General features: G+C 48.9%; 1 protein-coding gene across 1 annotated transcript in view; it reads left to right on the top strand.

Annotated features, from left to right (window-relative positions):
• LOC147729472 (unconventional myosin-X-like) overlaps nt 1-15,407 on the top strand; it is a 763,954-nt gene that overhangs the window by 488,257 nt on the left and 260,290 nt on the right. The window contains exon 17 of the mRNA XM_086954339.1: nt 11,939-12,021. Coding sequence (XP_086810465.1) covers nt 11,939-12,021 — 83 coding nt within the window. The remainder of the gene's footprint in view (nt 1-11,938; nt 12,022-15,407) is intronic.

Below are 15,407 nucleotides of genomic sequence, written 5' to 3'. Positions count from 1 at the left end.
TTTGGATCTGTTGTAATTTATTGATTGTAGCTTCTGGGGCGCCCAAATAAAGGGCGTTGCTGTAGTCCAGCCTTGACAGGATCAACCCTTGAATTAGCAGCTTCCTTGAGAGAGGAGGGAGAAGGGGGAGAACCTTCCGAGCTGAACGAAGTGAGCCAAAAGAGATGCCGGCCGTTTATTTGGCTTGAGTTCTAAAAGAAAGATCCTGTTCAAGCCATTCCCCTAAGCTTTTGATTTCATTTTTTGGGGAGGGGAGAGCTCCCATACAGGTAGGCCAGATGGCATCGGATAGCGATGTCAACTTATGCCCCAGCAGCATGAGCTCGGTTTTGGAGCCATTTAATTTAAGTGAGGACTCGCTCATCCAGGCATGTATTTTGGACAGACAGGAGTGAAGGTTTTCAGAGCACTGGTCCAATTGGATAAGCGATACGACAAGTTGAGTGTCGTCCGCGTAGCTAACTATTTTAATCCCAAATGGGGCAACCACATCTTCCAGGGGGACATGTACACATTGAACAACGTAGGGCTCAATGAGGAGCCCTGCGGTACGCCACACTGGAGAGGTTTTAAATTGGACCGTGCATTGCCGTCCCAAACTTGGAAAGTCCGATTGTTTAGGAAGGACGTTAGTCAAACAACAAGAGTGTCAAAAAGGTAAATAAGCACAAAAACAGAGAAGAAATTCTTCCTATAGGATTCAGATTAGAAATCATTAGGAATTTTCTTAGAAGCCCTCACTCACCACCCTGGGTGGTGACATGCTTCATCATCGGGCCCACCAGGAGCAGCCGAGTGCCTCCCTGGTGTGCTACAACGCCAGAATACTACGGAGCTGGATTTTTTGTGACAGTGATGTGAAAAGTACGTGATGTTAAAATTGTCAAAGGGCTGTACCATAAAGAAAAAAATGTTTTATTCAATGGTCAGCCTGACAAGGTTAAAATATGTCTAGGGAAATGTGCCAATTAATGTATTGTTTATTTCCACTTAAAGTGGGGTCGACATGTTTCAGCCCTTTATGTGTAGAGTTACTGGGCTTTCTTCAGGACCAAAGGTAGTGTACCTCGGGGGTGTGGGCGCGCTAAGGTCCACCCTACCAGAGGACGTGAACATTAAAAATGCAGTGTAAAAATGAGTGCAAGTAACAAACCATCAAGTTGTGGGATTTACCTCTCCTTTAGAGGAACCTCTATAGTCTGGAGATAAAAAGAGACAAACAAATAATGAAGACAAACATGGAGTTAGAGATCTATCAACGATGTTGTCTGGAAGACCACTTTCTGATTATGAGTGCTTTGGCTAGTCAAAAAAGACGTGACCGTTGTGCCATACATGCTACGTTTATGATGGTTTGTTGCTTGTACTCATTTTTACACTGCATTTTTAACTTTCACGTCCTCTGGTAGGGTGGACCATAGCGCGCCCACACCCCCGAGGTACACTACCTATGGTCCTGAAGAAAGCCCAGTAACTCTACACATAAAGGGCTGAAACATGTCGACCCCACTTTAAGTGGAAATAAACAATACATTAATTGGCACATTTCCCTACACATATTTTAACCTTGTCAGGCTGACCATTGAATAAAAATGTTTTTCTTTCTGGTACAGCCCTTTGACAATTTTAACATCACGTACTTTTCACATCACTGTCACAAAAAATCCAGCTCCGCAGTATTCTGGCGTTGTAGCACACCAGGGAGGCACTCGGCTTCTCCTGGTGGGCCCGATGATGAAGCATATCATCACCCAGGGTGGTGAGTGAGGGCTTCTAAGAAAATTCCTAGTGATTTCTAATCTGAATCCTATTGGAAGAATTTCTTCTCTGTTTTTATGCTTATTTACCTTTTTGACACTCTCTTGTTGTTTGACTGAGATTACCCGGGGGATTGAGGGTGTCCCTTTCCCTCACTCTCATATTGTTACTACTACCTAGGAAGGGCGTTAGCCAGGCCAGGGCAGTACCTGAGACTCCCGTGTTAAATAGGCGCTGAATTAGGATACAGTGATTAACCGTATCAAAGGCTGCACTTAGATCCAGGAGGATCGCCACCGCTGATCCTCCCGAATCCAAGATGCACCTCGCCTCTTCCATGACTGATCTAAGGGCAGTGTCTGTTCCCTGGCCCGGGCGGAAGCCTGTTTGAGAGCTACGTAGTAGCTCATTGGATTCCAGAAAGAGGGACAGTTGTTGATCTTGCTGATTCCGGTAACAATGAGATAGGCCTAAAATTGGCCAACTCCGAGGGGTCCAGCTGTGGCTTTTTCAATAGGGCTTTAACAATGTCCCCCTTCCAACTTGGAGGAACAATGCCTTGACAGAAAGAAGCATTAATTAAGTCGGTAGCAAGGGGGGAAATGGTGGAAGCAATACATTTGAGGATATGCATAGGTGCTGAGTCACTGGGAGAGCCACTTTTCATGGCTGCCAGGACCTTTTGAAATTCTTCCACCGAGACTGGGTCAAAGGAATCTAGCTGAGGGCCGTGCGCACGAGGCCTGCTGCAGAGATCTAATGTGCAGTCAGACTGTGGCAAGGTTTTTAGAATATTTTGAATTTTAGAGGCAAAATAGTTCGCAAACTCATTACATTTGGCCCCTGAAGTGTCTGGGGCTAAGGGAGGGTCTGGAACCTTCAGTAGTTCTTTTACAATCTGAAATGTTTCTCTAGAGGAGTTGGAAGAGATTCTGATTCTTTCTTCAAAGAATGCGGCCTTAGCTTTCTTGAGAGAAACTTTATAGGCCCTAATCGCTACGCGATAGGCTTCTTTATTATCATTGGCCAAATCTTTCCTCCATGCACACGAGTTTCTTGCATCCTTTCCTTAGGACTCTAAGTTCAGGGGTGTACCAAGGAGATTTGCAGGCTCTGCCCTTTTTTTCAATTCTTTTTTTCGGCAGAACTAGGTCTAGTGAGCTGTCAAGCCAGTTCTTAAAATTTTTGTCGGCTACCACGGGGTCAGGGTTGTGTAAAGGAATAGATTGTTCAAGTTTATTGGTCCAGTTTTCAAGAGAGAGCATAAACCAAGCCCTTTCCAGAGTGCGCGAGACAGGGGTTCGAGGCTTGTTAGTCCCAACTTGCCAGGAGAAAGGGACCAAAAAGTGGTCGGACCAGGGAAGGGGTAGTGGGGAGCTAGACTTAAGTGACAGAATGTTGGAAAAGATGGGGTCCAAGAGATGCCCTTTACTATGGGTGGCATCTGTATTAATGAGTCCCAGATCGTATAATTTAAGATCGAGCTGGAGATCAGCCGCTGCTTTGTCATGGGGTTCGTTAAGATGTAGGTTTAGGTCTCCCAATACGATAAAGTTGTCGCAGTGGAGGCAGAGACAGTCACTGTTTCCATTAACAAGCTGACAAAGCGCCCAGGGCGACCTCGGGGGCGATACACCAGCAAGCCGGATATGGAAATGGTGGGGGAAATTTGCAAGGCAAAGCGGGAGCTCTCACAGTTAGTGATGCCACTCTCCACCATCCTACAGGTGAGATGATCTCTGTACAGTAATGCTAACCCACCCCCTCTGCCAATGGGCTTGTTCCGAGATTGGATAAGGAACCCTGGGGGAAGCGCACTTACAATGTCTGCTTCCGAATTCAGGAATAACCAAGTTTCCGTCAGTTTGTGGTCCTGGATCATGAGATTAATCTCCAAGCAATGTTTAGGCAAAGACCTACAATTCAGTAGGGCCATGCCAAGTGGGTCCTGATTGGTAGGTCATGTTTCTTTCCCTGTCGGCCCAGGCTACAAAAACTACAGTGAGTGTATGTATCATCTGGCCTCTGCAGGGAATGACATTCAGGGTTTTTCATTGATTTAAGTTGAAGAACCTTACGCGAGTAGCTGATGAGGTGGTTAGATGACACGCGCAGGGATTCTGGCCCTGGGCCCGAGAGGGCGAGGACGGGCGCAGATGGGCTTGCCTCTGGCGCGCCTATCATTGGAAGAAGGACATTGTTGGACTTGGCCCTTTTCCCCCCAAAAAATCGGTTTTCGCCCCCCTAATTTCAGGATGTCCCCACCCATGGTAAAGGAAGTTGTATAGGCAATGTGTGGTATGAGATGCCTTTTGTAATGTGTAATGTCATGCAATAGCGTGTGCACTGATTTAACCCCCATTGTAAACATGCACCCCGATGAAATGCTGTATCTGAAATGTCTGCCATGGCTGTGCGTTGTGCCACCTGACTGCGGTAGGTTAGCAGTCTACACGTTAGGTACCCAGCCACCCCAGCATTTGGAGGGAAAGCCTGGCACCCAGGATGCTCTACTCCTCCCCCTGAGCCAGTTTGAACCAGTTCACCAGAGAATTCCAGAAGCTTCTGGCACTGTCTGGAGGGTGGGGTGAGGGGTTTATAAATAAGGGGGATGTGCCACCATGTGCAGAGACAGAGCTGGGACAGGAATGTGAGGTGACCTGCTGCCAGGGGAGACCGCCACTTGGGCCTGTGTGCTGGACCCTGCACCCATCCATCACCCCTCTACAGTCCCCAGGGCTCCAGGGCTAGTGGAAGTCCCACTTCAGGAGTTCAGGAGGAAGGCCACGCTGCAGTGGGGATGGTGAAAGCCTACCACCCTGTTTTGATGAAGCCCCCACTGACTGTTGACCTGGCCCAGTAGTGCCTACTGCTCTGTCCCCCGGCCCCCTGAAGGAGGGCCCCTAGGTCCCTGGAGCTCTCGGGACCTTGCGCCACGCAAGCGCTGCGCAAAGAAGCACCTAGAAGGGAAGGAGCATCTTGGAGCGTGCCGGTCCCTGATCGGCTGCAGGTCGAAGATACCGCCGAGAGGGGCCCTTGAGCAAGCGCGAGCCCCTCCTTCAACCTGCCAAGACGTACCCCCCCCCCCCCCCCCCCCCCCCGGGGAGACTGTTGGGCCTCGTTGGCCCCCATTGTACCCACAAGGCTTCCTGGACTCGGAAGAGGCCCACAGAAGACCCGAAAGGACTCCCGGCTGACAGTAGCCGACCTGGACTAATTGCCTCTACAGTGGACACATCTATTTGGGGAGTCAGGTTGTGCCTCTGCCCCGGATGATGCCTCTAGGCTCCCAGGTTGATGCCTGATGATTATATGATTCATGCCTACTTTGAAGCCGCGGGCATATGTGAAGGCCTATTGCTAATGTTGTTGGCGCTAGAGAAGGGTTTTAGGCCCGGAGTTCTGCCTACACCGATATACCATTCGTATGCGCACCATGGTTCCTGCCCAAGGGGAATGCCCCTGAGGCCTACTGTTTTTCTAGAATGGATTCCGGCCTCATGATTTAGGCCTATGCCAGATGCCAGATGTTGATGCTAGGTGCGTAAGGTTCTTTTCGCAAGAGATGCTGATGCAAGTTATGCTGTGTCTTCATACCTAATGTGTATTTTATGCTAATGCCGCCTGCCGAGGATTAGTGCCTACATTTACCCTGCAGTATTGACCCTGATGTTTCATGCCATTGATAACGCTTTGCTTTTATTTTCTGCCCTGGACATGAATGGACTTACTTACCTTTTATTCTTTTTCTGATTTTCCCTGTAAATAATCCCCCTGGTATCCATTGCCTTGGCGCCAGTTGGCGCTCAACTGTGATTACTGTGCTCTACCTTTGCAGGTTGGACCTAATACAAGAGTTATTCTTTTTTTCCAACCAGAACTGGCGTTGTCTCTTTTGTGGTGTGCCTGGTGTCATCTGTGGGTACTGCGTGGATGCTTCACATATCTCCTCAGGAGTTTGGCCTGCATGCTCTGCTCCATGCTACCCCCCCCACCCGTAGAATTGGTAACCCCATTTCTAACAGTCATGTTCCATCGAAGGAATACGAAGGCTCCTCTGACCGACCTGACCAATCTCCGCCCCATTTCACTCTTGCCATTTCTGAGTAAAGTGTTAGAGAGACTTGTCAACAAACACCTCTCGAGCTTTGTCGAATCTTCAGGCAGCCTAGACTCCTCTCAGTCAGGTTTTAGGCCCAAAAATAGCACCAAATCAGCCCTGCTAGTGGTCACAGACCACATCAGAATGACCCTAGACAAGGGCCATTCTATGATTCTGGTGCTATTGGACCTCTCCGCGGCGTTCGACAGAGTCTCCCATCAAATACTACTCAGAAGGCTGAAAGAAATGGGACTTAGGGACTCAGCCCTTGGTTGGATGACAAGTTTTCTATCGAGTCGGATTCACACGGTTAATCTAGGTTCATATCGTTCGGCACCCATAGAACTTACCAAGGGAGTTCCACAGGGCTCTTTTTTGAGCCCGACTCTATTTAACATCTATGTGGCTCCCTTGGCTAATGTTCTAAGAAAGTGTGGGTTTTTCCGAATATCATATGCCTACGATACACAGCTGCTCTTCCCCTTCGATGAACTTACTCCCACCATCAAGGAGACTTTCTCTCTGAGCATGAATGCCATCTCACAATGGACGAGGAACAATTTTCTTCAATGTAATGTCGGTAAAACCGAACTCAAATTTTTCAGGTGGGCTCCTATATTATGGTCCCCTAATTGGTGGCCCGTCAATCTCGGAACGCCTCCTGCTCCAAAAACGTCTGTTAAAAACTTGGGAGTTCATTTAGCCAGGCTCTAATCTTCCAAAGAGCATGTTGGACAGACAGTTGGTGCGTGTTTTCGTTCTCTGGGCCTACTCCGACGAGTCTTTCCTTTACTTCCAGACTCTGTTAAAAAAACTCTAACTCAGGCACTTCTACTGAGCCGCTTAGAGTATTGTAATGGTTTGCTGCTTTCTGCTAACGAAACTTCAATAAACAAACTACAAGTGGTCCAGAACACGGCGGCACGACTTGTCTTGAACATGCCACCTAGATCAGCTTCCTGTCCTCCCCTTCTAAAACTCCACTGGCTCCCAATACGCCAACGAATAAAGTTTAAGGTCTGTTGTACCATTCACAAAGCACTGCGTAACCTGGCCCCAGCTATCTGTCAGAAAAGTTTATATCCTATCTTCCCAGCTCTTCACTCCAGTACTAAACATCTGCTGACAGTTCCCAGAATTAGGAGAGTGAGATTGGGGGGCAAATCTCTCTCATACCTTGAACTGAAACACTGGAACGACCTCCCCCTTCAACTAAGAGAATGTTCGAATCATCTTGTCTTTAGGAAATTATTTAAAACCTCTGTTCTGTCTTTAAAAATCTATAGTCTTCACATGAACAGCTGATACGCTTCCACAAAAGCTCAGAGATACTCCTTGGAGTCGATTCTGGCTTTATATAAACCTTTAAATAAATAAATTGGATGCATTTGGGAAGAAATTGTTTTCTTCCTCCAGCCCAGCATTGCCGTCTGTGAATACTGCATGCTTATTTGGCCGTTCCTCTTACTCCCTTTGGGAGACTGTTGCGGAGTGCTGCCACAGGTTCAGGAGGGGCCCGGCCTGTGCTCTCTGAAACATTCCAGGATGGGAGAGATGCAGCAAAATTCACCATTCGGTGTAGCCTGACACAACTGATTCGCAGGGCAGAGCAATTCCATCAACCGTGGCCTTAAGACACCACACTTGGCTTAGGACAACTGGCTTCTCGAGCAATGTCCAGGCAGACTTGATGGGCGTGCCCTTTCATGGAATCTGTCTTTTTGGGAAAAAGGCAGATTCAGCCCTAGAGAGGTTCATGGACTCTCGAGCTATGGCCAGATCTTTGGGTCTCTCTTCTACTCCTCATGGCCAGTCTACCTTTTGCTGCTTTCATGGCAATGGAAGGCATTACCAGCCGCGTCAAGCCTAGCCCAGCCACCGTCCTGCACAGGCTTCCCAAGCTTTGCGCGGATCTGGTGCATTACGATCCAGGAATGGAGGTCTGAAGTTGTCGGCCACTCTGCCCTCGGCAGGCTCAGCCTCGAAGCACTTCTAGTCTGCAAGACCACACTACCCCAGTTGGCCGGAGAATTAGTCATCTCCCCCACTGGAGTTCCATAACATCGGACAAGTGGATCATGCAGGAGGGCTATTCTCCTCTCTTCTTTTCCTTTCTTTTCCTCCTCCCATTCTGCCAAATCAGGAACGTCTGGCGAAGGATCATCTGAGATTGTTCCAGGAGGAAGTTACAGCTCTCTTAGCCAAAGGAGCTGTAGAGAGGGTACCGCTTTCAGAAGTAGACAGTGGTCGTTATTCCCACTACTTTCTGATTCCAAAGAAGAACAAGGGTCTACGGCCCATTTTAGATTTTTGGACCGTCAATCTCTTCCTCATGAAGAAAAGTTAAAGATGTTTACTTTAGCTCAGGTTTCTTTGTCCTCGACCTAGAAGACTGGATGGTAGAGTTGGACCTGCAGGACGTGTGTTTACACGTTCCCATCCTGCAGGGCCACAGGCGTTCCCTGCGGTTCAAGGTAGGCTACAAGCACTTTCAGTTCACTCTGCTCGCCTTCAGCTTTTCCAGCGCCCCTCGGGTGTTCATCTTGGTGATTGCGGTGGTCGCAGCTCATCTGCCCCGGTTAGTGGTGTCAGTCTTCCCCTACCTCAACGACTGGCTGTTGAAGGTATCCTCGTCTCAGACTGTCCTCTCCCATCTGCAGACTACGAGGACTTCCTACGTTTGCTGGGGTTCTCCATAGACTTGCCAAAGTCACACCTGACTCCTTCTGAAATGCTCCCTTTCATCGGAGCAGTTCTGGACACACTGCAGTTTCGGGCATATCCTCCTGAGCAGCAAGTCCAGGATATTCAGGCTATGATACTGATGTTTCATCCTCTATCCTGGATTTCGGTGAGACTGACTCGGAGGCTGTTGGGCCTCATGTCCTCCTGCGTCCTGTTAGTAAAGCATGCCAGGTGACCTAAGCGGGCTCTGCAGTGGGACCAGTGGGCACAACATCAGGACAATCTCACCGGCATGTTCCAGATCTCGGAAGGAACTGCGAAGGATCTGCAGTGGTGTTTACGAACAGCGACTGGGTCAGTGTCAGACCACTCTCCTTTCCCCAACCAGCTCTCATGGTTGTGACAGAGGCATCACTTCTGGGATAGGGTGGCCATGTGGGAGAGATGATCAGGGGACACTGGTCTCCGACAGATACGGGCTCAACATTAATCTGTTGGAGCTCCAAACGATTCGGTTGGCATTGAAGGCATTTTTCCTCTGTCAAGGAGAAGCTAGTGCAGGTGTTCATGGACAAAGCCACCACCATGTGGTACTACAACAAGCATGGCAGGGTGGGGTCGTGGACCCATTGTCGAGAGGCCCTGCATCTCTGGACATGGCTGGAACAGCAGGCACACCCTGGTGGTTCAACACCTGGCAAGTTCTCTGATTACCAGGGTGGATGAACTCAGCTGTCGATGTCTTGCGGATCACAATGAAGTTTCCAGTCGGAGGTGGCACAAGGTTTCTTTCAGCACTGGGGAGATCCTTGGTTAGACCTGTTAGCCTCCAAAGAGAACGTGCAGTGTCAGCAGTACTGTGTGCTGGAGTTCCTAAGGCGGCTATCGCTTGGCGACGCCTTTCGTCCCGAGTGGAGGTCAGGTCTGCTGTACACCATTCTTCCTATAACATTCCTGCCCAGGGTTCTGAAGAAGATCAGGAGCGACCGGGCCGAAGTCATTCTTGTGGCTCTGGACTGGGAGAGGAGAGTCTGGTATCCAGCGCTTCCGAGGAGGAGTATCGATCCTCGGATCAGGCTGTCCCTTCGGGTGGATCTTCTGTCGCAGCAGCAGGGGACAGTCCTCCACCCGAACCTGTTAACCCTGCGCCTCCATGCATGGAGATCGAGCGGCTGCAGTTGATGGCATTTGACCTTAGTCCCGAGGTTTCTAATGTTCTTCTGGCAGCCAGATGGCCCTCCACTTAGACAGAAGGCCTGCCATTGGCATACATTTGTATTGTACTGTACAGAAAGGTCTATTGACCGTCTTTCTGCTTCTCTTTCCGCTGTCTTATTATTCATTCTAACCCCTGCACAACAGGGCGCTGCTTTGGGAACTCTCAAGGGTCATATCTCTGCTCTGTCTGCTTTTTTGTGGCTGCCAAACCAGACCTCTCTCCAAGTCTCATATTGTACATACATTTCTAAAAGGGCGGCTCACCTGTTTCCACCAATGCCCTTTGTTATGCCACCATGGGACCTTAATTTGGTTCTCACCTACCTGATGTGAACACCCTTTGAGCCTCTACACAATTGTCCCCTCCGGCTGTCGACCATCAAACAGTCTTCTTAGTGGCGATTAGGAGGGTGAGCTCCAGGTATTATCTTCCTTGCCTCCCTATCTAATTTATGTTCCGGACAAAGTGATGCTTTGCACAAGGGCTTTGTTTTTGCTGAAAGTTGTGACCTCATTCCATCTCTGTCAATCCAACATGTTTCCCCCCTTCTTTGCTTCATCTGGGCATCATTATACACGTTTGCAAAACACTGCTGCCTGGATGGTCAGGTCCGCAGAGACAGACATTTTGCCTGTTTAGTGCTGCAGGACTGCCTAGTTTGAGGTGTTGGTCCACAGCTCATTGCCAGGATGGTGTGGCTTGGGTTTCTAATTCAAAGGTAAGGAATCTGCAGCTAGAAGTCTCTATCAAATTAACAGGTCACTAACCTTGGGTAATGCATTATCTGGTAGATACTCCATCTATCTGCAGATTTCTTACAGCCCCATCCATGCCTTCCCTCTTTGTGGACTAATATTGTAGGGCTCGGGTTATTCCCCTTTCTGGGCTCTAATGTTGCACACGACTGCGTCGGTGGCTCTGCACTTCTGGCGTGGAAAAATGAAAAGTACTGATGCCAGTGGGCCTGGGTGGTGCATATATAGGGACTGCAACATCATAACTTACGCTACCGACACAGTCACGTGGAACCGAATGGAGCCACCCAAAGGCGAGAGCAAGGGCTATTGCCCAGAAAAAGTTTCTGGATGCAGCCCTACGCCTGGGAAATTCGAAGGCAAGGAATCTGCAGCTAGATAGTCTCTACCAGATAATGCGTTACTGAAGGTAAGTAACTTGTTCGTTCAGGAGAGGTGAGCTTAGACTGGTGTACAGCATCTGTATCCTTACTGGTAAATTACCTGGTGATGTAATGGCAGGTGTTACACAAGTATGTACCGGAGAGGTGAGCTTAGACTGGTGTACAGCTTCTGTCTCATGTCGAGTAAGGCATCTGGTGATGTAATGGCAGGTATAATGCAGACATGTGAGGTAATGCCTCGTGACTTGTAAGGTATTTAATGATGGAATGACGCGTGACACTGGTATATGACGGAGAGGTGACATAGTAAAGAATACATTGCAGGAGGTGTTCCAGAGTCACGGCTGATGTCACAAGCGTAGGCTTCTGGTGTTAGGATGGCAGGTGGGTTACAGGTATTTGCTGGAAAGGTGACTTAGGACAGAATGAAGGAGGGCCTTTGTTATCTGCCTTCAGCTGGGTAGATCTACAGGTGTTAGAAGTAAGAGAGAAGCAGCACGTAAAGGCCGCCCGTGAGGTGTGCTCGATGACCCTCTTTCGATGGTGTCTTTGTGAAGACATGCTGGTGTTGTTCGTCTGTAGACCACCATCCACAAGAGCACAGACAAAGGAACAGCTCTTGAAGCTACAGGTGCCAATCTCCATGGGTAAAGCCAGAACAACAAAATTACCAGTTCGGAGCAAAAGGACCTTCTACCAAGTAGGAGACTGTAGTGAGTCCACTTGGGATGGGTCCCTGGCACTGCTGGTGCTCCCCAGAGTGAGATGTTGTATGCAGACAGTTACCTCTGCACAGCTGTTCTTTGTGTTCTGCTATTTAGGGGATACAGCAAAGGCTGGGGCAGACTTTGCCCTCTTATTGTTGAGCTAGAGTGGGTGAGTTTACTGCTTGAACAGGACTTTAAGGTTGTTTTGGAACATGTTTGGTTCCATGATTCATAGCCGTGTTCTGCTAGAAGCACTGTTGTGAACCAGGTTTTCAGCTGTTGAATTCAGACCCATGATCCTAATGATACAAATTTCCCATTCCTTGCAGGTGCTTTACAATGTGAGGGGGTTTCTGGAGAAGAACAGGGACACCTTCAGGGATGACATCCTGAACATGCTCCGTGACAGCAGGTAGGCAGGTGGTAGGCACCCAAGGTGGGCGCATATTATAAACCATGTAGGTGCAACAAGATTCATGCAGCCTCGCACGCATTGAGATTCACGGTTCATTTCACACTAGGATTCACAGTTCATTGTACACTGTGGGATTCATGGTTCATTGCACACTGTGGGATTCATGGTTCATTGCACACGGTGGGATTCACGGTTCATTGCACACGGTGGGATTCACGGTTCATTGCACACGGTGGGATTCACGGTTCATTGCACACGGTGGGATTCATGGTTCATTGCACACGTTGGGATTCACGGTTCATTGCACACGGTGGGATTCACAGTTCATTGCACACTGTGGGATTCATGGTTTATTGCACACTGTGGGATTCACGGTTCATTGCACACTGTGGGATTCACAGTTCATTGCACACTGTGGAATTGATGGTTCATTGCACACTGTGGGATCACAGTTCATTGCACACTGTGGGATTCATGGTTTATTGCACACAGTGGGTTTCACGGTTCATTGCACACTGTGGGATTCACAGTTCATTGCACACTGTGGGATTCATGGTTCATTGCACACTGTGGGATTCACAGTTCATTGCACACTGTTGAATTGATGGTTCATTGCACACTGTGGGATTCACAGTTCATTGCACACTGTGGGATTCACAGTTCATTGCACACTGTGGAATTGATGGTTCATTGCACACTGTGGGATTCACAGTTCATTGCACACTGTGGGATTCATGGTTTATTGCACACAGTGGGTTTCACGGTTCATTGCACACTGTGGGATTCACGGTTCATTGCACACTGTGGGATTCACGGTTCATTGCACACTGTGGGATTCACAGTTCATTGCACACTGTGGAATTGATGGTTCATTGCACACTGTGAGATTCACAGTTCATTGCACACTGTGGGATTCATGGTTTATTGCACACGGTGGGTTTCACGGTTCATTTCACACTGTGGGATTCACAGTTCATTGCACACTGTGGGATTCACGGGTCATTGCACACTGTGGGATTCACGGTTCATTGCACACTGTGGGATTCACGGTTCCTTGCACACTGTGGGATTCACGGTTCCTTGCACACTGTGGGATTCACGGTTCATTGCACACTGTGGGATTCGTGGTTCATTGCACACTGTGAGATTTACGGTTCATTGCACACGGTGAGATTCATGGTTCATTGCACACTGTGAGATTCATGGTTCATTGTACACTGTGGGATTCACAGTTCATTGCACACTGTGGGATTCCCAGTTCATTGCACACTGTGGGATTCACGGTTCATTGCACACGGTGGGATTCATGGTTCATTGCACACGGTGGGATTCATGGTTCATTGCACACAGTGGGATTCATGGTTCATTGCACACGGTGGGATTCACGGTTCATTGCACACGGTGGGATTCACGGTTCTTTGCACATGGTGGGATTCACGGTTCATTTCACACTAGGATTCACAGTTCATTGCACACTGTGGGATTCATGGTTCATTGCACACTGGGATTCATGGTTCATTGCACACTGTGGGATTCACAGTTCATTGCACACTGTGGGATTGATGGTTCATTGCACACTGTAGGATTCACAGTTCATTGCACACTGTGGGATTCACGGTTCATTGCACACGGTGAGATTCACGGTTCATTGCACACGGTGAGATTCACGGTTCATTGCACACGGTGAGATTCACGGTTCATTGCACACTGTGGGATTCACGGTTCATTGCACACTGGGGGATTCACAGTTCATTGCACACTGTGGGATTGATGGTTCATTGCACACTGTGGGATTCAAGTTCAAGTTCAAGTTCAGTAATTTGTATAGCGCACTACTCACCCAGAGGGTCTCAAGGCGCTTGAGTGAGGGTGGGTGCATCATTTATTCAATAGCCAGGTTTTTAGCTGCTTTCTGAAGGAGAGGTGGTTCTGTGTGAGGCGGAGGTGAGTGGGGAGAGAATTCCAGGTTTTGGCCGCTAAGTAGGAGAAAGATCTTCCTCCCATGGTGGATCTATTGATGCGCGGGATTGTGGCGAGGGCTTGATTGGATGAACGTAGTTGGCGGGTGGGTGTGTAGAAGGATAGTCGTTTGTTGAGGCATTCGGGTCCTAGGTCGTAGAGGGCCTTGTGTGCGTGGGTGAGGAGACGAAACATTATTCTTTTGTTGACTGGAAGCCAGTGGAGATTTTTCAGATGACCGGAAATGTGAGCTTGACGGGGGATGTCCAGTATGAGTCTGGCTGAGGCGTTTTGGATGCGTTGGAGTTTTTTCTGTAGTTTGGCTGTGGTTCCGGCGTAGAGGGTGTTTCCATAATCTAGTCGGCTAGTGACTAGTGCGTGGGTGACTGTCTTTCTTGTTTCGGTGGGGATCCTGCGGAAGATTTTTTTGAGCATGCGTAGGATGTTGAAGCATGATGATGAGACGGCGTTGACTTGTCTGATCATCGATAGGGAGGAGTCTAGGATGAAGCCCAGGTTACGTGCGTGATCTGTAGGTATGGGTGCTGTGCCCAGAGCCGGTGGCCACCATAAGTCGTCCGATGCAGAGGGGGATGATCCTAAGATGAGGACTTCCGTTTTGTCCGAGTTTAGTTTTAAACGACTGTTCTTCATCCATTCGGCTACTTCTTTCATTCCTTCGTGTAGATTGGTTTTGGCGGTGTTAGGATCTTTGGTGAGGGAGAGGATCAGCTGGGTGTCGTCAGCGTAAGAGATGATGTTGAGGTTGTGTTGTCGCGTGATGGATGCGAGAGGACTCATGTACACATTGGAGAGGGTGGGACTGAGTGATGATCCTTGTGGTACTCCGCAGATGACTTCGGTTGCCTCTGATTTGAATAGGGGGAGGCGGACTTTCTGGGTTCTTCCGGCGAGGAACGAGATGATCCAGTCCAATGCCTTTCCTTGTACACCGATGTTGCTGAGGCGTTGTATGAGGGTGTTATGACAGACTGTGTCGAAGGCTGCGGAGAGGTCAAGTAGGATTAGGGCAACTGTTTCTCCGTTGTCCAGTAGCGTTCGGATGTCATCTGTAGCAGCGATGAGGGCGGTTTCGGTGCTGTGTTTGGCTCGGAAGCCGGACTGTGAGGGGTCAAGTGAATTGTTGGATTCAAGGAAGGCGGCAAGCTGACTATTGACGGCTTTCTCAATGACTTTGGCCGGGAAGGGGAGGAGTGAGATGGGGCGGTAATTCTTAAGTTCAGAGGGGTCCGCTGTGGGTTTCTTCAGAAGGGCGCTGAGTTTGGCATGTTTCCAGCTTTCTGGGAAGGTAGCGGAGTTGAAGGAGCAGTTGATGACATCGCAAAGATGGGGTGCGACGATGGAGTCTGCTTTGTTGAAAATGTGGTGGGGACATGGGTCGGTTGGCGATCCTGAGTGGATGG

Source organism: Lissotriton vulgaris, chromosome 2_1 (genome assembly GCF_964263255.1).
Source record: "Lissotriton vulgaris chromosome 2_1, aLisVul1.2, whole genome shotgun sequence".
In the NCBI taxonomy this organism is placed as follows: domain Eukaryota; kingdom Metazoa; phylum Chordata; class Amphibia; order Caudata; family Salamandridae; genus Lissotriton; species Lissotriton vulgaris.
Note: the sequence above shows the minus strand (reverse complement) of the source record. Positions and strands in the feature narration are given on the sequence as shown.